Source organism: Podarcis gaigeae, assembly GCF_964106915.1.
Source record: "Podarcis gaigeae genome assembly, chromosome: 7".
NCBI lineage: Eukaryota > Metazoa > Chordata > Lepidosauria > Squamata > Lacertidae > Podarcis > Podarcis gaigeae.
In genome coordinates this window covers 87,557,970-87,583,380 of record NC_139683.1, presented here as the reverse complement: position 1 = coordinate 87,583,380, position 25,411 = coordinate 87,557,970, and the positions used below count along the sequence as shown (strand labels likewise).

General features: G+C 44.0%; 1 protein-coding gene across 1 annotated transcript in view; it reads right to left on the bottom strand.

The window, feature by feature from the left end:
- PFDN1 (prefoldin subunit 1) overlaps window positions 1–19,106 on the bottom strand; it is a 30,570-nt gene extending 11,464 nt beyond the window's left edge. The window contains exons 1-3 of the mRNA XM_083748713.1: window positions 18,971–19,106; window positions 13,117–13,283; window positions 2,970–3,054 (exon numbers count right to left, since the gene is read on the bottom strand). Of these exons, the coding sequence (XP_083604839.1) occupies window positions 2,970–3,054; window positions 13,117–13,283; window positions 18,971–19,054 (336 nt within the window). The 5' untranslated portion in view covers window positions 19,055–19,106. The remainder of the gene's footprint in view (window positions 1–2,969; window positions 3,055–13,116; window positions 13,284–18,970) is intronic.
- Between the last annotated feature and the right edge of the window lie 6,305 nt (window positions 19,107–25,411).

The window sequence follows — 25,411 nt, the reverse complement described above, 5'->3', positions numbered from 1 at the left end:
AATATGGTATCAAGAATATTCAATATTGTCAAGGCTGTGGGAGAGGCCCACATCATCAGTAGGCAAAACGCTTCCCACAACTGCAAGCAGTTCTGAGAAAAGGGCCATAGGTCAGCCATATTCGTATATGGTGAAGGTTCCAGGCTTCGTCTCAGTGGCAAAATACCTCAGGCAGTGGGACCTTGAAAGATGTCTGACCCAAGATCTCAAGACAGCTGCTGCCAGTTGAAGTGGACAATATTGGACAAGATGTATTAATTCTGTAGTGCCAAGCCAACTATGACTTAGTGTGAACATGCAAGCATGCTGGTGCAATTAGTAAATTGTGGCAGCTTTGTTTCTTCCACACTTCTGCTGCCACCATGCTATGGAAGCTAAGCCTTTGTTTGGTTTAGCATTACAGCCCAACTCAAGCTCATGGTTTGTCTCCCCCAAGCAAATCACAAGTCGTAAGTCAAGAATAAGCCTTGGTTGCAACTCACTGTTTGTTTGATGTGAGACAAACCACAAGTCTGAGTTCAGACATAACACTGAACCAGACCATTGCTTTATTCCTGGTGGCACAGTCTCAGCTGGGAGAGAGAAAGCAGCCACAGTTTTCTTACTGTGCATCAGCACACTTGTTTGTTCGTGCTAAGCCATAATCTTTGTCTTCTACGTGAACAACTACAAGACCAATGCCTCTATGTTTCTTTGCATAAAGTTTTAATAGGAGGATAAATATCACAACAACATGCTTCCAGATGTGTATGAAATATATAGTTGGATAACACTGTCTTGGAGTCTGCATGCAGACACCTCCCCAAACCTCTGTACTGCTACTAGAAGGCAGCCATGCCAACTGGAGATGCAGCTCCAAACTGCAGCAGCAGGAAGTCTTTGAAAAATCTCAAAAATGTGAGCAGGAGAACTTCCCAGTTGCTCAGGTTTCCCTACAACAGCAAAAGAGGTGGCTGTTATAGGGGGCAAAAAAGTGAATGTGTGCAATACAAAAGCTGTTAGGGCATGCCACGATATAGCACAATATATTTCTTCCAAGACATGCTTGGTGGTCTAGCTCAAAAATATAGCCCATATATTAACCAATGAGGAGCACTATTCAGAAAAAGAGAAAAACATGGTTTTCGGACACTCGATTAATACACAATTTACTCTCCAAAGCAAATTGTGAAGTACCAGCCCTTAACCAGCCTTCCCCAACCTTGCTGGGCTGAAGAGAGCTATAGTCCAAAATATCCAGAGGGCACCAGATTGGGGAAGGCTGCTCTCAACACTTGTGTTAGGTGAGTGAGATCATCTTCTCACCATCAAAAAAACTGGATGAAACAAAACCCCTTCTCAATTATGCAATTTTCAAAACATGCAGCTTCTTAAAATCTTAAAGGCACTATTTTCCCCTCATTTTATCACATTAGGTCTCTTCACCACAGTACTTTTGCTGTGAAAACATGGCAGACACACTTTTCACATCTGGTTCTGAAACTGTTGCAAATTCATCAGCCCATGAATGATGTGGGAGGTTCTGTCACACAGCCAAGGAGGATCAAGACAGAAGACTGTGCCTCTGGTATGAGGCTTCATCAACCCAGACCGAAATATAGGACAACTGTAATAATGGTAGAGCTGGAGAGTATGCAATGAAGGTAACTAGCAAAAGTGGTACGAACGAAATCTAGCTGCCACCTCCCTGAACTATTCACTTCTAAAATCCACTCTGCTTCTGGCAAAATTTAACCTTGTCGCAGCACAGATACTTCATAGGCTATCATATGGTTCAAAGCACAGATGAATAAGCCAGCTCTGCTGCCTCAAGGTTATCAAGGCTGCAACTGAATAAGAGGTCCGACAATTTCGTTTAGCTCAGCAAGCTCTCTGGAAGTTCAAAAAGTCAAGTACCATTTCCTACCACAAACAGAAGCTTAGCAGAAGCCACAATGTATTGAAGGCTCATTATACAAAACTAACTATAAAACCAGCCAAAAAAAGAGGAAACTTTGTTCAGAATGCTGACCCTGAACCCCAATGCCAACTGTTCTAGCAATGAGGCTGTGGCCATCATCATGGAGAAATGACAGCTGTTATTTCCAAATGCATTTTTGAAAGAGGAACAAATATAGCTCTAATATGTCTGCCATTTTTCCTCTAGGGCATCTGACCTGCACTGGCCGCCAAGGCTGTCCTTAGCTGCCGAGTCAAGCAGACTTTGTCTTCATTTGATGAGACCTGACATTCAGCCCCAAATGTTATTAAAATGTTAGCTTGCTTCATATCATTAACACAGTTGTTCCTGAACGTATCTATTCCCTCCTATCCATTAAAATAGCTAAAAATAGATGTTCAAAGACTAGGAAATTGCCAGAAGCTCTCTCTCACTACTAGTCCTTTTTTAAAATACTGAACACCAAGAATATATTTGCCATGCCAATATTTTTGCCAAGGAAATGTTAAGGTGAACAACTCACTGATTTGGGTATGACTGAAAGCTCCGAAGCTGAAACAATCCTACAACAAGTTATCAAAAGGGTGTTTGGCATGTCTGCCTTTTCATATTCTTTTCTGCAGTGGATGAGATCTCTGCCCATTTCAGTACCTGCTGCTAGACAGCTGCAGCTTGAGGATATGCAGGCACTACAAATTTGCCCACTGAGAGTGAGATGCTGGTGATCTCCATGTGACCAATTAGGGGGTTAATAAATGAAAACCACAAGCCTCTTGTTCTTCAAATACAATTGTGAGCAATAACTTATGACACACATTAACATGGTTCACATTATCAGTTCACAAGCGATGAAGAAACAGCACTGTGCAGTTAACCTCTAGCATCACTTCCGTTGAGACAATAAGGGAGCAATCCTTATTGGCATAAAGCAAGCAGGTGTAAGTTAAGTCTGCGTTGGGACAAAAGGCAGTATAAAACAGAAAATAAAAAATGCAATAAATAGCTGCCGTTTTACCAACCCCAAACTTACCTCTAATTCCTTAATTTTCTCTTCCGCTATTTTTTGTTTGTCTAAGAGTTGGCTATGAATTACTCCTTTGGACTGAAGGATAAACCTACAAAGTGTGAAAGAAAGAGAAAAGAATATGGCAGTATATTCAGCATTGATGCGTTGGTGCTGTAAATAACCAAATAAAATCTTAATGAAAAGGACACTGAATTCTACATTGACAGGCTTGTCTTCCATTCAGAGCATAAAGTCAGCTTGTCTTATGAACCTCTACCGGAAAAGGCTTCTGGATATTCTCTACAGCAGGACTGCCAGATGTTGCTGAACTACGTTTTCCATAATCCCTGATGATCATCCAGTCCTCCCTTGCCATTTGTAACACCATGAAAAACAACCGCTCCCTATTTTTCCCTCCAAGATTTTCCTCATAATTAGAGGCATTATGCAAGCCTCACCATGGGTACCCAACAGTCTACACCCTTCAGGCTTGATGCTGGCAATAGTAACCTCCCAAGATTTGCCTCTCTTCTTCTTTCCTTGGGGATAGACCTTGGGGATAGCATAGAATCATAAAATCACAGGATTGTATTGTTAGAAGGGACCCAAGGGTCATCTAGCCAAACCTTCTGCAATGCAGGAATCTCAACCAAAGGATCAATGACAGAAAGTCCACAACCCCCCAATATTCAATTGAATCATTTTTGGCTCTCTAGTACTGGTGCTGCTGCATATTTTGGTGGTTTATGACACTTTACTTTTATTGCGGGTTGTCTTATTGTGATGTCTGCTTTCCATATTTTAATGCTTTTATTTTAACACCATTTTACCAAGAGCTGCCAAGAACAGTGGGCTGACATCCACCGCATTCACACAGTTGAAACTAGAGACACCACCACCCCTATTTGTGCTGGGGCTGCATTCTTTGCCCCCATGCGTGTCAGTGGAACATGCATAAGCCCACCCATCCCCAATCCACCTTCTTCCGGGTCCAAAATTACCTGCACATCAGCAGTCATGCATCAATTAGTTATGTAATAAACTGATTAGGACAAGATTGTCCTAGGAACCTTGTTCTACAACACCCTAGAAATGTGATATGACCTGCCAGAAAGGAGAACTATTGCTCAATTTACTACTGATACACAGACACTGAAAAGTTGAGCAGACAGGTGCATACCTGCCTCTACTGTTGCCACCTTTTCCCACTGATCTTGCTCCTTTACCTTTACAGCAGTGGGGCATGCAGAAATTTGCCAGTTGAAGCTTTCCCCAGCATGAAGACACAGTGATGAGGGGAGGATATCACCTGTTAAACTTCTTGTAAAAGGCATAGGGGCAGGCAGGTTTTTTCCAGGAGATACCTGTTCTGAAGGTATGGAACGTAATTTGCCTTACATCTAATATTTCCATTAACTTGCCAGGGGGCAGGGCTGGTCTAGAGCTCCAACATATTATATTACTTAAGTAAACAGAAATAACCATACAGCTTCCAAATGGGACTTCTTGCATTGCTAGACACTTAACTAGAGGGTAGATTTATACCATTGTTCAATGTCTTAAAAAATATTGTGGAGCACCTCTATGAAAGTGCTTGAAATAACATGGCATTGACAAAGGAAGAAAGGGTTTGGCTCTGAAACACTACCAGGGCAGAATTAGGGGGAAGGCAAACCTTATGAATATCCATCTATAAAGGGGTTCAATTTACACTTTACAGAACATGTAAAAAAATATTTGAAAATTCAAAACTAAAGCTGCATTATAACAAGATGCATCCCAGCATCAAAACAGAATTAATGCATCAAGACTTCCACTTCCTTTCTACCTTCGTTTCCAGCATCCTTTCATGCAACAAACACCAAACAAAAGTATAGTTTAGCCTTCGTAGGCTTGTTGCCTATGCCAGGGCACACATCTTCTAACTGTGGCTACGTGAGCAACAAAGGCCTGTAGGATCATACAGCCCCTTCCCTTGCAGCACTTTGCTTCTAGCCCCTTTCTTTTCTCATGTGAATCCCACATCGCCTGCCTCCCATTTTTACATTTATTTATTTATGTAATGTGTTAATTCATTAAATGTGTTAATTTATTTAGCATTTAAAAGTATTTAGTATGAAATCAATCCATAATACTCTTACATTTAAATTTGTTTCTAATAATATGTATAGTTCAACATTTTCTTGTATCTTGGTAACACCAGCGCATGATAAAAACACTAAACCTTTCAATAAAAATATGACTGAAGAGGAATAGGTCTCACATGATGTCCATCTAGTTCAGTATGGTCTATACTGGTGGGCAGCAGATCTCCATGATTGTTACCTGGAGATGGTGGCAATTGGACCTGGGACCTTCTGCATACAAGGCAGGTCCTCCGCCATTAAGCTACAGGCCTTTCCCATTGGGGTGTCTATCTTCCTTCACCCTAACTATCTCCCAAACCCTTAACGTTCAATAATCTAATGCAGGCATAGGCAAACGCGGCCCTCCAGATGTTTTGGGACTACAATTCCCATCATCCCTGCCCACTGGTCCTGTTAGCTAGGGATGATGGGAGATGTAGTCCCAAAACATCTGGAGGGCCGAGTTTGCCTATGCCTGATCTAATGGCATACTCCGTTTATTTTCAATGATGACAAACCATTATGCAAATAGCTGTTAAAAGATACCATTTCTCTATCATCCAATACAACTAAATCTTTACCATAACCAAATAATGTAACTAATCGGTATGCCAGTATTTCACCTCCAGTTACAGTTTCACTTTCTTTTAATATAGCTGCCCCAAAGGTTCTTTTAGGAGAGGACAAAATATGATACATATCAATATTAATTGTCTTAAAACTCCATATTATATTATTTGCTCCCCTTTGATGCAATTATACATTTAATATTTTTTAATAAAAGTTTCCTTTCAAATTTATACTAATAGCTTGTTAAACAAATTGCCATAACCATTTCCTTATGTCTAGTGATACCTCATGTCTCAAATCTTTTTTCCATTTTATTTACAGGTGTTTGCTGAAATATTTTTTATCAATGAGCATTCTGCATAACTTGCTCAATAGTTTTTGTGTATGAACATTCAACAATAAACTTTCAAACTGTTATTCTCAGCAACGGCCATACTTCATCGCTAAACTATAGGCGGTTTTTCTTAACTGCAAATATTTTGGGGAGATGCAGGATCGTTGCATTTCACAACTGATTGCATAATATTTAAAAATCATCTCATTTTGAACAAGGGTTAAATATTAGATGGATACTAATATTCACCAGGAATAACACTAAAAAGCACTCCTCCTTAAACAAGATTGGAAACTTCGGGTGGTTCCAGGCTCTTGTGGCGGCAACAATTGTCCACGTTGTGATGAGGGAAGAAACCCCAACAGGGCAGCATCACTAGGAGCTCTCCAAGGTGCTGTTCCGGATGCCGAACTTGTAAGCTTTGCAATTACCCCTAAGGTGGCAAATACAGTCCAATGTCTCTGTGCAGGCAGAACTTAAATCACCAGCATATATCCTCGCAGTTAGTTGATTTCAAGGTTGCCAAAAACAGTACCTTTCATCCAACGCAAGGCAGCCCACTAACAGGGCCTCCACTGTTAATCATAAGGCCTGTCAGTTGATAACAGAAGTGACCTTTGTGCTTCTGTTTGATTCTGAATCAGAGGCACGAGTGTGAGATGTGAGAGACCTGGCTTGGAAGCAATACAGTGGGCCAACCACTTACACAATGGTTCAGTTCCAGGGGTCCATGCACAAAGGCAAAATCATGTAAAGCCACAAACCTCTGCAACCACCCCCTGCCCTGAACAACCATCCTTACCTTTCTGGGGCAGACTTTGCCCTCAGCCTTGCTTGCTGGGCTCTGGGAAGGTAACACAAAGACCCTGGCATGCTTCCAGAGACCTGAAACAACCTTCCCAGAGCCCAGTAAGTGCTTAAATGGGTTTCCCCCATTTATTTATTTATATAGCAGTCATGTGCCGAAGGTCATGATTGCATAAGTAGATTACATTTGAGTTGTGGGCTCACTGTGCATATGAAAAGGATCTAAGTGTCTTAACTGACCATAAGTTGGATGAGTCAGCAGAACTATGTGGCTGCTTGATTAGCTAATGCAATCCAATGTGATTGAAAGAACTGGGTATGTTTAGCCCAGAGAAGAACATGATGGTCTTAAAATATCTAAAGGGCTGTCTCACAGAAGATGGAGCAGGCATGTTCTTCACTGTTTCAGTGACAGGACTAGAACCAGTAGGTGGAAGTTGCAAGAAAGAAGGTTTTAATTTGACCCTAACCCTAACCCTAATCCTCACACTAAGAGATAATCAACAATGAACCAGACTGTGTCAGGAAGTGGTGGGCTTTCATTCATTGGCTGTATTGAAGTAGAGACTGAAAAGCCATCTGTCAGGAATGCTGCGGGTGCATCTTTCCTCGCTTTAGAAAAAGAATCCTGCATTGAGAAGGCATTGGAATAATGACCTCCAAGGTTCCTTCTGTCACTATGATTCTATAACAAGCCCAAAACAACCCCTCTGCAGTACTACAAATCCAACTCAATAGTGTAACGTTGGGAAAGTGTCAGTCACTTCTCCTATCTGGGCAGTTATCTTTCCACAATAGCTGACACAGATGCTGAAATCCAGCATCGCCTGAACTCTGGGAGTGCAGCTTTCTCTCGGTTGAAGTGTACAGTGTTTGAGGACCAGGACATTCGCAGGGAAACCAAAATGCTTGTTTACAAAGCTATTGTGCTACCAACTTTACTGTATGCTTGTGAAACATGGAGAACAGCCTTTACCAAAGGTGTCATGGACTTTGAAGATGTCAAACTCAGGACGAAAGGGAGAAACGTGCTAAGAGAAAGGCAGAAACCTATGCCCCCACTGTGGAAGGACATGTGAATCCAGAATTGGCCTCCACAGTCACTTACAAACACACTGTTAAGACTGTGTTCATGGAAGACAATCTTATTCACCTATGAGTGATTGCCAAAGAAGAAGTCTATAAGACAACAATGGAAAATATAGATGGCAAGCTACACCTGAAGTCAATCTCTCCTAAGTCACTTCTTATGTACCAACAAGACTGTTCCCCTTGATGGCTATATCTTGATAGCCAATCTGACCTACATTACTGTATATGTGCAGCTGATCCCCCCTCTGCCACCAGAATGATGTGAACCCCCCTCCACAGACCCCATATACTCTATAACCAACACAGGATATCTAGTGTTTTTGCATGAGTTGAACAAATAAGAAAGGTTTATTATACAGAACAATGTTGGTAAAACCAATGATTTGTCAGGAGATAAAAGTTCTTTCAGAAAACAGTTAACTTATTAATGATTATATTAAAATGGATGTTACAAGCTTCACAAAGGGTAGTAAACACACAGCTTCTTTTAAACTTCAGCTGCTTATTTCCAGTTATTACTCTTCAGTTTGGTGTTACAGGTTTCTAGACTAGTTGGTAAATGCTTAGTTTATTTCAAGTTATTTCACTTCAGTTTCTTAACGTAGCTGTTGCATGGGTGTTACAGCTTAATACTTTGGTTCTTAAACAAGGTGGTACTTTCTGTCAGTTTTCCAACCTTTTATCAATCACAGTTTGAAATACTTCTAGCAGTATAACAGACACAGGGGATCTGCACACCCCTCTTAACTGGCTTGGGATTCTTCTCTATCTAGAAGATCTCTCTCCTCCTGTGTGACCCAAGTAGTCTGTATCCTCCTCACAGCTTCTACTTCTCCTGGCTCCAACTCAGCCCTCCAGTTAACTCCTGTCTGAATACTCTCCCAAGACACTAAACCAGGGGTATGCAACCTAAGGCCCGGGGGCCGGATGCAGCCCAATCACCTTCTCAATCCGGCCCGCGGACAGTCCGGGTATCAGCGTGTTTTTACATGAGTAGAATGTGTCCTTTTATTTAAAATGCATCTCTGGGTTATTTGTGGGGCCTGCCTGGTGTTTTTACATGAGTAGAATGTGTCCTTTTATTTAAAATGCATCTCTGGGTTATTTGTGGGGCATAGGAATTTGTTCATTCCCCCAAAATAAAATATAGTCTGGCCCACCACATGGTCTGAGGAACGGTGGACCGGCCCATGGCTGAAAAAGGTTGCTGACCCCTGCACTAAACACTGTTTCCCAACCTAAGCTCAGAGACTCCTTTCTCTAGCTGTAGAGTGGATGTTAAACACACAGACCAGAACCAACTCCCAACTCCCTCCTGCAACTCTCTTAAAGAATCTCTGAATCCTCTCTCAGAAACCACACCTTTTAATTCCCCCTCAAAGTGCCGTCACCCCTCCCGCTAGCTGTCTTGGTAGCCAATCAGGGAGAGGCCCCAGCAGTCTGATGGAATTCTGAGGCTCCGAGAATTAGACTCTCTAATTAGACTTAGAGAGTCTAAGAATTAATTAGAATTAGACTCTGGCCTGACTCAGCTGTCCATCACAATATGCATGGTGGTGATTCATCTAAAACCATCTTCTTCACAATATGCACCAATTTTTCCCAAACTGGTGCTCTTCGGATGTTTTAGGCTACATCCCTGCCCATTGCCCACTGAGCTGCAACACAAAACATCTGGAGAACACAAGATTGGGGAAGGCTGATACATGTATACAATGGCTTGAATCCTAGATTAAGTAAACTTGAGAAAGTTCACAGTAATAAAATTTCTTACTCCTGCCTCTACTGCAACTACAACCCACCATAAAGATCTCTTTGGAAAGTCACGGATGGTTCCTGGACAATGTGGGGTGGAATGCAGGCAGAGGGAAAGATCAGCCTAAATTGGGCGGCCCTCCATCTATTTGTTGTCAATTCCTCACTCCCTCAGAAGTGTCCAATCCCACATTGTTCAGAAGGATCCACTAACCCTACAGAGAGAATTTTTGAGGGTTAAATGTGGCTGCAGAGAAACAGGCAAAGACAGGAAACTTCCCTTCTGTGAATTTTTAAAAATTCAAGCCAATATCTATATAAAATAATGCATCCAAAATACAGGTTTTTAGGCATGCAGTCCTAAAAAGTATTGACAAGAACAATACTAATTATACAAAGAAAGCTAGCAATGCATGGTGGGGAATGATGAATTGGTGCATACTATAAGCAACTAGTATCCATTGCTCAGAAGATAGTGCAGGCTTCTGGCATCTTGCCAGTACATTTTAATTCTGTGAGTTCATATTCTTTTGAAAGACTTGTTATGTAGCCTGATACACTCATCCACACCAATGTCTAGTTTTGCTGCTTAAGCTATTTGTGAACTGACGTCAACATTTTACTTTGAGAAGTATGATGAAAGTTCAAAATGCACAGTGGTCCTGTCTGAATCTTTGCAGATGTTTCCCTTTACACCATCTGAGCACACAGATAATTAAAAGAACTTGTCAGAATACTTATATTCCACACATTGTAAAGCTCATGGAATTTCTTATCTTGAGACGTTAAAACTGAAATAAAAAACGTTTTCACTGGAACTGTTCAGTTATGGGGAGTCAGTCCTATAATCTGTTGTGCACAGGGCAGACTGTAAGACCTGCAGCTAGAATTCCAGTCATGGAACAAGGTTTACACAGGTGCTGCTTAAGCTCAGCTTCATTATCTGCACTGCTGCAAGATTAGTCATTGGGTTGCTGTACTAGTGCTCCACGGACACAAAAATGTTGCCACAGGGTATGTGGGAAAGAGAGCAATGATCACCCCAAAATTCAGGAACACCACCCAGGAAAATTAAACTTGGCACGTTTCTAGTTCACTGAAAGGTAGCAAATTGGGGTAGAGAATCTCTCCGACCCACACGAGGTAATTTGGAGGCTGTGATGGGAGTAATAGCCTCCCTACCCCTCCCCCCAGGATTGTGGAGGGGGCTGCCCTTGCCTGCTGTGCCCTATACTACCCCCAAATTTGAGGGGATTGAGGCACTAGGCAGAATGCCCTTCTGTGGATATTGGCGCTCCTGGACGCTGCCTCTGATCAGCTCCTCTAGCTGCAAGAACTTCAAAAGAAACGATTAGGATGAAGCGAATGCACATATTTCAAGGAAGGAGGGGGAGTACAGACTGCTAACAGAAGAGATCTCTGATAAACGAGACGAGTCGGAAGAACAAGAATTAACCAGATGAAGACACGCCAAGACTCGGTATGGCAAAAGGACTGGATGGGGGAGGGGGGAAAACTTTCCTTTCTTTCCTCTATGTGATTAAACAAGAATCCCCCCCCCCTCACAAGTCAGAAATGTCGTTTGAAGGACTTAAGCTGTGGATTTATGTCTGTGTGGAGATAAACTTTCTAACCAAAGCATGTTTTAAGAAGAGCGTGGAATGTATAAGGGCTTTGGAATGACGCAGTTAAAAATACCGTCGCCATATTGGGAAGTTCTGTCGGAGGACTTAAGTCTGGGAGGAGAAATAGAGAAATAGAGCTGTTTTTATATTGTGGGTGAAACTTCTCAGAGGGACTTAAGAATGACAGTTCTGTGATTAATGATGGAAAGAGCGATGTTATCTATGAATGCGAGGATATATGGAAACCATCTCGATTTGAGGATTGGATGAACGAAAAATTCACACAGGATTATTATTGGGTTTATCGTCTTAAGGAGATTATCAGAAGAGATCATAAAGAAAAAAGAGAAAATATACGAACAAGATGAGATGTGGAAACAGCAAGATAAGACTAGATAGAATTATGAACTTTGTTTGGACTGATTCGGACATTAACGCAGTAGCAAGAAGATGATCAGAATCCCCCTTCGGATCTTGAAATATGGGTCCCCTCAACAAAATTTAAAATTCGGCTTTGTAATTCGGAATTTATGTGATGTGATTTGATTTGATTGGTCGGTTAATAAAAATTATTTAAAAAAAGACATAAAACAATTTCCCCACATTCTGAAACTCTATCAACTTCATTTTCACCAGACTTCACATTGGTAATCCTCTCCTTTTCCAGTCCTGCTGTTTATCGATTTGCAATAAGATTTTCAACTCTCCAAATCTGAGCACACTTACCATCAAATATATCAAAAAGGGAATCCAAAGGGATAACAGAAGCAGTTTTTAGAAACAAAAACAACCCACTTTTCACCCCAAATGAGAGATGCAAAATTCCAAGTAATTCTATAATCATCCATTTAAGAGCCTAGCAAAATTCTTTCTATCACCAATTAAGTTACAATTCTCACCCCTAATTTCCACTAGACTATATCCAACTAACTCCAATTAGTAGACACACTGAAATAAATTGATTTAAGTTTGCCATGTTTATTGATTTCAATGAGTCTACTCTGAGTACGAGTTAGCTGGCTAGAACCCATTCTTATCTATCAGGCAGCTTGCTCTTGCACCTCCCTCCCCACATCCTCCCCATTCCCACTACCACCAGTTCCCACTCTGCTGGGTTTAATGAACTACAGGCTCTCTCCAGGAATAGCACTGCACATAAAGCCAGTCTTATCATTATACAGGAAAATCGGGCACTAAGGTTCCAATTTGCAACTACACATCACATGGCTATTAGTCTGTTTTCAATGAAGATTTTATGACATCATTACATAAACAACACATTTATAAAGTTTAGAAATAGAGATTATTTAAGATTTCCCTCATCAACTTATCTGAAGTTTCCTAACATTCAATTTTCAAGACTGTACTTCAGAGTGTGGCACAAGCACTTCCAATATACAAATGTTTAGCATATTTTTAATGCTGTGAAGAATTAATTCAGAATCTTCAGAACCTATGAAGACAAATCAAAGTTCTCTCTACTCATATATCATATTTCAGCCACAGATCACTACATGTTAGTGAGAGTCCTTGCACATCAGAAGCCTACGGCTGAAACTATATCATGTTTACCCTGGCAAGTATATTTTGGCAGATATAACCAGAGAGTCACACCAGTAAATGTTTCCACTCAGTTCTGATTTAAGTTTACCTGAGGCCTAAAATGTTTTCATTCAGTTTGGATTTAGTCTAATCAGGGTTAGATGAACAGTGGCATTCCCCAACCTGGTTCAGCTGTGAAAATATGGCAAAACAGATTTTCAGAAGTGGTTGGAGCAGTATTAAAAGTACACAAAAGGTTTTCAGGGAGTTTACTAGTAGCCAAGTCCTTCTGAAAGGGAACCAGTGAGACATTTACTTACATTCTTCCTACACCTTCATACATTCGGGTTTCATCAGCCAAAGTCATAATCTCTGTATCAGTAAGATGTGCGTGCTTTTTCGTCCTGTTCAGTTGCTCTATTTGCAGATCTGCCAGTTTCACTTTTTGCTGGGTATCAATGACCTTGGCTTGAAGTTCTGTAAAAGCCTGATATGGAAAGCAACAGCATAAATGCAGCTAGAGTTAGTAAAACTATCAATGACTGACTTCACACAGAGTTTCAGTGTAGTTGTAAAGTATACATGCAGTAAACCCAGCATGGATTTCTCAAAAACAGATCATGCTAGACAAATCTCATTTCTTTTTTGACAAAGTTACAAGCTTGGTGGATTGGGGGAAAGCTATGGATGTAGTGTATCTCACTTTCAGTAAGGCTTTTGACAAAGTACCCCATTACTGCAGAAAAGCTAGTAAAATGTGGGCTGGATGAGGTAACTGTTAGGTGGATTTGCAGCTGTTTGACCAAACCCAAAAAGTGCTCACTATTGATTCCTCACCATTGGGGGGGTGACAACTGGGGTGCGGCAGGGTTCTGTGTCAGGCCAGTTGTTGTTCACCATCTTTATAAACGACTTGAAAAAAGGAATTGAGGGGATGCTTAACAAATCTGCAGATAAAATCAAACTGGGAGGGGTAGCTAATGCTGCAGAAGACAGAATCAGGAATCAAGATAACCCTAAGAGATTGGAGACCAAGGAGAATGCGGCAGCTAGACTGGTGACTGGGAATGGCCTCCAAGACCATATAACACTGGTACTGAAAAACCTACATTGGCTCCCAGTACGTTTCCGAGCACAATTCAAAGTGTTGGTGCTGCCGTTTAAAGCCCTAAACAGCCTCGGCCCAGAAGGAGCATCTCCACCCCCATCATTCTGCCTGGACACTGAGGCCCAGCGCCAAGGGTCTTCTGACAGTTCCCTCATTGCAAGAGGTGAGGTTACAGGGAACCAGGAAGAGGGCCTTTTCAGTAGTTGCAACCACTCTGTGGAACGCTCTCCCATAAGATGTCAAGGAAATAAACAACTATCCAACTTTTAGAAGACATCTGAAGGCAGCCCTGTTTAGGGAAGTTTTTAATATGTGGTGTTTTATTGTGCTTTTAATATTCTGTTGGGAGCAGCCCAGAGTGCCTGGGGAAACCTAGCCTGATGGGCAGGAGAATAAATAAATTATTATTGTTGTTATTATTATTATTACTACCAAGATGATCAAGAGTCTGTAAACCAAGCCTTATGAGGACAGGTTGAGGGAGTTGGGTATGTTCAGCCTGAATAAGAGACTAAGAGGAGATACATTAGCCATCATCAAGGGCTGTCACATGGAAGATGGAGCAAGCTTGTTTTCTCCTGCTCTGGAGGGTAGGACCCAAACTAATGGCTTCAAGTTACAAGAACGGAGATTCTGACTAAGCATAAGGAAAAACTTTCTGAAAGTAACAGCTGATAGACAGGGCAACAGACTCCTTTGGGAGGTGGTGGACTCTCCTTCATTGGAGGTTTTAAGCAGTGGTTGGATGGTCTTCTGTCATGGATGCTTTAGTTGGGATATCTGCATTTCAGGGGGCTGGACTAGATGACCCTTGGGGTCTTTTCCAACTTTAAGATCAATGATTCTATGAACCTTTTACTAAGAAGCTGTTTCTACAATCTCCCCAGTTCACCTCTTACATCTCCTGACCAGATTCAGCCAACTATTGAATGGATAGGGAATTTATCCCTGGCTGCAAGGACTGTCAAGAAAAGGAAGCAAAAGCTTTCAGCAGAGGAGAGGAACCATAAGCAACAATAATAATCGCAATTTAAAAATAACAGTAATAATAATACTCCGCCTATCTTGCTGGGCTGCCCCACTTGTTCCCATCTCTTGAAGACGACTAGGAGCTCAGGCGTGGGAGCATACATGTGCAATAGGGAGTTGTTCTGGTCCCTTCTACTGTCCTATCGATTACCGCTACAGGGAATGCAGTTCTCAACAGAAAAGGGTTCCCCATCCCTACAGCCCTTCCAATTTCACCTGCTGCCACCACTGATTTTTTTCCTGCCAACAAAAATACTTATGTGATCTTATGTGATCTTCCCCAGCCATCTACACCTTTCCACACCTCCCTCTGTCTGCATTTTTGAATAACTTTCCTCTATGGCTTAACAACATTTATCATCAATCTGGTGTGCTCTATAGTCTGCCTTGTGACAGCAGATACCAGAGCTGCTTCAAAGCATCTGTTCTGGCAGCTATGCTCAGAGGACCAACCACAGAGTGCACCACATAGTGTCTACTTGACACTCTATCTGGCATGCTATGGTCTGGCATCACAGGTCAAAGTCAGTGGCAAGTACATGCTGTAGAATCACACAGAAAAAGTCTTGGAAAGCATGTATGGGGGGGAGGCTGAGAAAAGAAATCAAGAATAAGTGACAGAATGAGCAATTGGGGCAATGCAGTGAAGTTTTAAAAACCAAGCATATATAAAGATGGGTGACAACAGAGTGAGATAAAGCAAATGTAAGACAGAATGTATGGATGAAGCACATGCTTGTGTGTCTGAGAAAGAAAGGGTGGATAAATTGATTGGTCGATGAACGGGAGAAGCTGGGGAGCAGAGAACAGGCAACCACTTTTGGCTTTGGCCCTGCCCATTCCCAGCTCCAGCTCCTTCCAATTCAGGTGTCCAGCTCAGAACCATTTTCCCTTGAGGGAATGTGTCCAACTTCAAAAAAGGCTTACAACCTATGGATCAACAGTCAAAAATGTATCAGGTAACAGTATCAAATTAATCAACAGTAATGCGATTACACTGAAAGTAAAAATAATTCTCCAAGAACTAAGCAGCTAGGATATATGGCCTCTGCTACATCATCCCTCTGTAGCATTTCTGTTCCTCTCCAGTAAAACAGCTGGCCTGACTCATTCATTGACATTTGCTTAGCTAGCCAAGCATTCACCAGGCCACCTCCCTTCATTCAACAAGCAGAGAAAGTTTGTCCTACACAGCAACAGTAGGTAGGGAGGAAGCTTAACACCATTTATTGCTGTGGAGGGTAAACTACTACAGAGCTGTTGATTGTTAACTATATGACCTAAGAGTGAAAGTTCTCAGTGAACTGAGGACCTAACACCCCCCCCCACTAAATGCACCTTTAATATATCAGTTGTAATAGCAATAGACAGCACAATGGCAACGCTATCAATATATCGTCCAAAACCACTTTGAAGTTCACATAACTGTTTCATAATGTATGAGCTGGCAATATATCACAAATTACAATGTGTGGGAAGGCTGGGCGATATCTGGTTTTCAACATCGCAATATATCACCAGCAAAACACTGCAATATATCACCAGCTAAACATCGCAATGTCTGAAATAAGGATGGAATTATGCAGAGGTGAACAGGGTAACATACTGGAGATGGCTACTATTCAGGGGTCTAAAACAGGTAATTGACAATATTATTAATCACGACACAGCCACTTTCATCAGCAGGAAGCCAATATGCATCCAAAATACATCACAATATATCAATATATCACAACAATAAGGATGGAACTATGCAGAGACGAACAGGCAACTGCTACTACTTAAGGGTCTAAAACTGATAAATGACAATATTATCAATTGCCACACAGTCACTTTCATCAGCAGGCAAGCCAAAATGCATCCAAACAGGACTTTTGCCTCTGGGCTTAGCTAGCAAATGTGAGGAGTTATAGTGAAGTCAAATAATCTGGGACTGACAGCAGGCTTGCTGGGCAGCAGAAATGGCAGTGGCGTGGCAGTGGCAGAAACAGTGGTTGCTGCAGCGGTGGAAGGTGGTGGCAGAAGCCACAGCAGCCTACGAGGCCATTTTGCGAAGCTGGCAGGAGGAGGTGACAGAAGCAGTGGCCTGCAAGGCTATGTTATTGCGGCAGCACTCTGGCAGCAGAGGCACAAGCAGTGATGGCACGTGAGACCTCACCATGGCGGTAGCAAGAGCAACAGCAGCCTGTGAGGCCTTTTGGTATTCACAAGAGCAGCGGCGCCCTGTGAGGTCGTGTGGTGGCAGCAGTGGTGGTGGCAGCAGCAGCGGTGGCCTGAGAAGCCTCACCGTGATGGAGAGAAGCAGCAGCAATAGCAACAGCAATTTGTGAAGCCTCAGAGCATCAGGAGTGGCCTCACTGTGACAGTGAGAAGCAGCAGCAGAAGCGGCAGTCTGCGAAACCTCGTAGCAAAGGCAGGTGGTGGTAGTGACAAAATCAGCATCGCTACCGCAATCCAGTAGTATCGGCGGCAGTCTGCGAGGCCTCATTGCAGCAGCATAAATAGCAGCAGCCTGCGAGGGCTTGCCGAGGCAGGCTGTCCCCTCTTCTGCCACTGCCATCACAAAGCCTTGCAGGCCGCCTCTGCAACAATACCTCGCAGGCTGCCACCACTTCTGCAACCACCTCCCACTGCTGTGGCAAGGTCTCAAAATCCGCTGATTATTGTGCCACTGTTGCCAGCCTGCTGCCACTTCTACCGTTACCTCCTGTTGCCACAGTGAAGCCTCGCAGGCCACCACTGCTTGTGCTGCTGCAACCATGAGGACTTGCATGCTGCTACTGCTACCACCTCCCACGGCTGCAGCGAGCTCTTGCAGGCCATGGCAAGGCCTAGCAAGCTGCTGCCACTTCTGTCACCGCCATGACGAGGCCTGCAAGGTTGCTGCAGTTTTTGCTGCTACCGCCACTAGGCTACCTCTGCTTTTGCCACTGCAAGGCCTTGCAGGCCACTGCTACTTCTGCTGCCACAACAAGGCCTCAGAGGTTGCTGCCACTTCTGCCACTGCCTCCTGTGGCGAGGCCTCGCAGGCTGCTGATTATTGTTCCACTGCTGACAGGTACTGCTGCTTCTGCTGCCACGACATGGCCTTGCAGGCTGCCACCGTCTCCCGCCACCACTGTGAGGCTTCACAGGCCGCCACTGCTTGTGCCACTGCCATAAGGCATGGAAATTAAGAAGGGGCCCCTTTACTTTACTTCTGGTGCGTGACAGAACAGGCCTTACCCTTAACCCTGACATTTTCAGAGTCAGGAATAAATTTATGCACAGGTTGGGAGAAAAGTAAAAAAGAGAGAGAAAGCTTACCTTTTCTCTCCTAATGTGGGGCATGTAATGAAGCTGAGATATAGGGCAGCCCAATTAACTTTTCTCTGTATAGTCTTTATTTTTGAACCTTTTTATAATATATAATAGTGACAGAAGAGGCATGGCGACGCAATTGGTGGTGGTGGCTATTGGCTTACATGATTTGAAAAGGAGCTTAGCCAAATTCATGGGAAACAGATCAAACTATTAACAATAACATGGAAAGAAGAAGAAAAGGTACCGGACACTTTTTGACCCGAGAAGGGAGCAGGGATACAAGTCACAGGGTGGCTACGTTTATCTGTATTGTTTTGGATCTATGAGAAAACCCCAATAAAAATATCCAGGGGAGGGGGAGAAAACTATATAAGCCACGATGGTTACATGGTTCACAGACGCCCTCCCTCGGGATGAAGGGGGGTGTCTGAAGAGTGCCTTCCCGCCTCCACCCGGGGCGAGAAGGGCTCTCCCAATGCTCCGCGTTAAAGACGGGGACAGAGACTCCTCGGGGGGGGGGGCGGCCCTGACTGCAACTCCCACCCGCCCCAGCCAGCACAGTCAGAGGCCGAGGATGACGGGAGTTGTAGTCCACGAGGAGCATCCCTCAGAGACCCTCCCGCCCCCAGGTCTGAGAAGGGCGGGAGCGATGAGGAAAACCCCGACAGCCGCGTAGCCTAACAAGGGCTGGCCACCAACGAAGCGGCCTTGCCCGCCTTCGTCCCATCAGGTACCTTCTTCAGCTCCAGATCCACGGGCGCCGCCATCTTGCCTGCTCTTCGGTTTTTTTCCCTATCCCCGAAGACAGGGTTGCGCATGCGTACTGGGGGCGAGGCGCTGCTCTCCTTGCTGCTGCTGCTGCTGCTGCTCGCGTGGATCAGCGCGCGCATGCGTGGTAGAAGGGAAGCGAAAGCGGACTTTGCGCGGGGCTGGGGACTATAGAGCTACTAAATTGTATACACGTAAATCGCAAAACATGACACGACTATCCAAAACTGGGTCACTAGGTGGGTAAAATACTAATACTGAGTAAGTGATAGACTTAAGCCTCTAAGCGCGCGAGGGATCTGCTGCACGCGGACCGCCTGCGCTTCCTTTCCGCCTAAGTGAGCAGGGCTGTTCTGGGGATCCCCCACCTCCGTTGGTTCCCTGCAAATGGATCCCGTGAAGTGATCTGCCTTTCTTTTGCTGCTGAAAGGATCACAATACAGTGGTGCTTGGCTGCCTCTGCTTAGCTAGGAAGATCCAGGGGGAGGGGCACTGGGCTCGGAGAAAGCACAAATCTCCTTTCACATCTTGCAGTTGCGTTGAGAAGGGTGGGTGCGTGCATGCATGGACGCAGGCGGCGGGCAGCTGACCCTCTAAATCAAGTAAATCAATAAAAAGACTTAACTAGCTGAGGTTCTTTCCTCCACAACTTGAAGCCTCCCCCCCCCCCAAAAAAAAATCCTGGCTATGCCCATGGGTGGGTGGGTGGCTGGCTTATGTGGGCCAACTTTTATTAGTTTGTTGTTGTTAAATTGTTAAAAGTAAGTCAAGTTTCTTCTTCTTTTTAAAGCATATACTGTTGAGGTGTTGGGAAGCTGCTTAGACTGTGATGAATAATGATGGACTCCTTACACATTTCCAAAAAGATAACAGCTGCAATTCTAATTAAAGTGATTCACTAGAAACAAGCAAGATTCCATCTGTAGCATAATATTGAGGTGCATGTTAGCAGCCCCTGGGTTCTGTGGTAATCATAAAACTAGAATGTTTCTCCCTTGGGCCAAGATGACTATTTTTTAAGGGAACAATTTGATTGTTATTTTTGTTTTACCGGTAATTTTAGTTCCCATATCAAAGGCTGACAGCTGTGCCATGAAGACCTCAGCAGACTTCAAAATTTTAAGAGTGCTGTACTGTTAATACTTTGAAGGGAGCGTTGCAAGGAAAACTATCGTATGTATTGTAGGAAATGAGGTGCATGATTCATTTGTTGGCACTTATTCCTCTGAGTCACTGTTAAGTCAGAAACTTTGCACAGTGATAGCTAGCGGGTGCTCTGCAAGTGAGGGATCTCTCTTCCAGATGTCATGAAGCCAAGACGCTGCCCAAAGCCCTTTCCACTCTGTTTGAGATGCTAACTGGAAAATTCCCAGCTGCGGAAGTTTCAACAACCTGCACACAGTCTACTTCTCAAACATCCTCCTTGGAGTAAATGGAAGGAAAAGGAAGGAAAATAAAACCCAGCCTCATCTCCCTCTCTCCAGCCCAGGGGTCAGCAACTTTTTTCAGCAGGGGGCCAGTCCACCGTCCCTCAGACCATGTGGTGGGCCGGACTATATTTTGAAAAAAAATAATGAACAAATTCCTATGCCCCACAAATAACCCAGAGATGCATTTTAAATAAAAGCACACATTCTACCCATGTAAAAACATGCTGATTCCCAGACCGTCCGCGGGCCGGATTGAGAAGGCGATTGGGCCTCATCCGGCCCCTGGGCCTTAGGTTGCCTACCCCTGATCTAGCCCCAGCCTTGATTCTCTTGGGCAGACGCAACTCCTTTCTTACATTTCTACTGCATCCATACTTATGTTATAATTGGGGTCGGAGGAGAAATGTTAGTAAGGCAAGTTCTGGATTCCCTCTGAATTGTGAGGAAAATAACTTAGCTGGCACACGAAGGGTAACTAATTTGCTGTCCCCAGTTTAAGGACTGGAGGGAGCAGTATGATTGTCATCTGTCTTGAGCAGAGCAAACCTAGTTGAGTGCCTTCCAATTGTGCCTGTAACTGCCATTAGTGGAGGGCTGTTTCATGGGGACTGTGATAGGGAATTGTTTATTCATCCTGAACTGCTGCCAAGCAGAATATACCTTGTTTCGGCTAGAGGTGACTTGCAACTTAGAGGTCTGCACTAACAGGTCATCTTTCTAGTGCAGTTTCAATTCCTTGCTTTGAAAGAGAGAAATTTACTCCCTTGTCATTCAAAAATTGTTAGTGCCGGAAAATACTGCATTTGGCAAGAAGACTTGTTGCAACTTCAGACCAGCACTTTCTGACTAGGAACCATTACTCTGGGTTTGTGGCTCATGCCCGTGTTCAAAACACGAAACACCGATCCTGTGAAGATTAACAAATGCCGTAAAATGAGTCAGAGTGAATTTTGCCTCGGTTGCTGAAGGTGCTCCTTTTTCCTGCCTCAGTTGTATAGGAAATTAGCTGCAGAAAGAGAGGAAGAAACAAAACAATGATCTGGATGCCTCCTGGCATCACTTTCAGGTTACAGGGTCAAGCATGTCTTTATTTCAGCAGGACAGGAAGTAATATGTTGATTGTTTGCTCCTCAGAGTGAGGGAAACTACCTCAACAGCAATGTGCTGCTAAGGTCACATTCCTAACTAAGCCCTACAGCCCTTTTGCAGCTACCAGATGCACATTCTAGCACAGCTACATCCTCTGCGTCAGTCCTCTGAAGAAAATCAGCTTGCACTGCAGTGGTCCAGTCCAATCCTATGCAGAATTACTTGAAAGAGCCACCAAGTTCAGTGAGGCCACCTCCCAAGTAAGTGTGACATTTTAAGCCGCAGGATCCAGAAAGTCCAGGCGGTGCTACAGCAGAAAAGGAAAGGCTCTGTTTCGAAAGACGAAAAAGGGCTTAGCCCAGTATCACATTAAGACAGTTTAGAGAAACTGCTTCTGAAATGCCAAATTGTCTTTCTCTCAGCATTAATATCAAGAGCCAATTTGCACCCATGTAGATTAGGAAGAAGGGACTTTCCTATAATGTCACTCACACACACACCCCATTTTCCACAGGGCCTGGGTGAGCATCTGCACGCTGCTTTCTGCTGCCCGGGATAATATTCTCTCAGAAACAAGAGGCAATGCTTTCTCATGAAGTTTGCTTTGTGGTTTGGAGGGGAGCTGCAGGAAATTTCTGCTGCCCCTTAGTTTTTTGCAATGGCAACAACAACCATCCTTCTGCTATCTGCCCTTCCTCAAAGTGACTGCATTGCCTGTCGTGTGCCATTCTTCCCCTTGCTGCCTGCTGTCTTTTGCCATGTCTTGATGGTCACTCTTTCATGATCTGATTGTAACCTCATCTTGGCTTTTCTGTGTGCTGATTCAATCAGGGAATGCTGTGGCTGGTGACAAATGGGGTCCCCCCCCCCTTCCCCTTGTGTTTTTGACCCTGACTTGGTGCCCAGGAAAGAAAGTGCCAAGATGTGCTTCATAGAAGAGGTTAAGCGCTTGCATTCCTGCATATTTTCATGTATATCATATTTGGCAAATGTTCTATTCAGCCTCTGTCCCAGCAGACAAAGAGGGGATCGGCGTCATCAGACTGGAAAAGCTGCTGGAGCTGAGGGTCTCCGCTCCGTCTGCAGGCCAAGGGTCAGGCAGTGCATGTAGAAAGAACTGGGGAGTATTCTTCCATGGTGGCATATCTGACCTGAGGACAGAAAACTCTTTCTTGCTTCTGGCACACAGGGGGGTCTCTCACCACTCCAGCTCGCAGCCATAAGGGGCAGGGAGGGGGCTGCATTTCTATGGACACATCCACCTCACATCTCCCAAGCACTGCAATAGCTGCACTAATCCCACTGCTACCACTGAGCTGTTCTGGCTACCACACTTCTGTGGGGGAGAAAGGTCACATATTTGGGTACCAGCAACACTGATCCACAGGGACATCTTAAGCATATCTGGCGCTGTGGTGCAAAGCTCCTTCCGGCGCCCCATCCCCATTTCCCATAATTTTTTAAGGGAAGACGGCGCTGCTGGCAGGGCTGGAGGAGGCGGGCAGTGGCTGGAGGGCAGCTCCGGCGGGGGAAGAGGCGGAGGCTGGACGCGGCAGGCGGAGGTTCTAGGCGTGGCGCTGCTTCGGCAAGGCATGGTGGGGGCGGGTGAGAGCGGCGAGCTGATGCTGGGAGGCGCCACGTCCAGCCTCCACCTCTCCCCTGGCGCCCTCCAGAACTTGGCGCCTTGGCACCCCACACCACTAGCCTCTATAGGTAAATCACCCCTGCTGATCCGGGGCCTGCAATTGGCGCTCTTCCCAAAAAATAAAAGCTGCAGAGAAAAAAAACATGTAATGTGAAAAACTGGTCCACTTTGAGAATTCCATCACAAGCAGAAGACCAGACCCTCCAGGTGTCCTTATTTTCCAGGCACAGTCCCAGATTTATAGAAGCCATCCTGGTTTCTTGATTTGATACTGAAATGTCCCACTTTTCCTTAAGACATCACTATTTTCATCATGTTGGGGGGTATGGAGTTGTGTGACCCCCAAGCCAAGGAGATAAATAACTATACAAATTTTAGAAGACATCTGAAGGCAGCCCTGTCTAGGGAAGGTTTTAAATGTTTGCTGTTTTATTGTGTTTTAATATATGTTGGAAGCCATGAGTGGCTGGGGCAACCCAGTCAGATGAGTGGGACATAAATAATAAAATTATTAGTATCATTATGGAATAGGACGTCCCTATTTTCATTGGATAAATGTGGGTGCGTATGGAAGGCGTTCGCTCTGCTGGGGATTGTGCTAGGGCGCTGTGCCACTCTCACTTCTTTAGATCCAGATTTATTTATACGTGAACAGCATTAAGGAAGTTTCAAGAGAGTAAGAAGAGGCACGTTGCCCACGTAGCTTTGCTACACCAGAGAGGGAGAACTGGCTGTGCTGGCAGGGACCAATGGGAGTCAAAGTCCAACAATGTGTTGTCTGCCATAGAATTTTAGAATTGTCAGGGGCCTCAAAGGTCATCTAATCCCTGTTGAATGCAGGTTACAACACTGGCATAGACAATTATTAGGTCACAAGATTTGCCTTGCATCTGTTGCCTTGCATCTGTTTCGGATTGACCCCCACCCCTTCTCCATTGACTATAATGGAGAATTTAGAAACACCTATATAACTTTCCTCCTTTTCACATAAGTGAATGAAATCTGCAGGCAAAGTTGCTTCTAAAGAGTGGATTCAGCCTGCCAAATTATGGGCAGATCTATCTATAGGTGTTTCTACAAGGAAACTTTAAAAAATATTAAAAAGAAAAAGGCTCTTAACTTCTCCCAGAACTGGGTGCAACTTTCTGAGTCTGCTGTCCCACAAGCCCAGACTCTTCGATTGGGTGGGGGGAGAAATAACCCCCCCTAGTTTTTTGTGGACAATCGGTCAGAAAACTAGTGACACAGGGATGTGCCCCCCCTGGCAAGTGAGTAATAAGAGGCTGGCACTGAGCAACACTTTAATAATAACTTTAATAATAAAAATATTAATTGTACTGCACAGCAAGAATCCAACATTGTGAAACCATGGGCACCCCAACACTGAAAAGAGGAGCGTGAAACTTTCAACAATAACACCGAAGGGAGGGGGACAACAGGAAATGGAGAGGAAGGGAGAGCACAGTGTTAGAATTTTACAAAAACTAAGGAAAAAAGAGATAACACAATTAAAGTAGGGTTTGTTTTGTTGGAAAACAGAGATTAGAATAAAAAGGAACAAATAAAGCACATGAACTACAAGCTGCTCAAGATGACGTGATTTAGGTCTTCCAGAAGCCATCTGCGCAACTCATACACTTAAACCATCCAGGAAATATTAAAACTGATTACACATTGCACTTAAAACATGTTTTGCAAAAGAGCTTGTTGGGACCTAATAAAACCTAAACCTTGAAATCTTTTTCTTTAACTGTAAGAGGTGCTTGGAAGTGGAGCTCACTGAAGTGGTGGGCTCTGCTTCCTAGAAGGTCCCCTGTGAGGGACGCAGCAGCTATGATCCGTAATTGGTCCTCCGGGCTAGAAGTTCCCACACCGCTGCTTTAGCATTTGGGTGTCTCCCTAACTAAATTTTCCATCTCAAGATCACCCTGCACATTTTGGTCAGGAGGAAAATCGTATGTAGCCATTACTACTACAACATGGCCTGACATTGCTATCTGCAGTGATTCAGCGGAGGAGTTTGTTCCCATTTCAGATTTCTCATTTGTTGCCATCTGTGTGTTGACTAATGATGAAGTACATGCATGTCTGAACCAAGCTTCCATCATGCAGAACAGAATAAGTCTCCTCCGCTCTCTGCTTGCAGCAGCAATACTGAGGAGAACAGTGTTAGAGATTCAGTACAGCACTGTGCTGCTAGCTGGTAGACAAAGTTAATTATCTTACTTTCCCACAGGCGAATG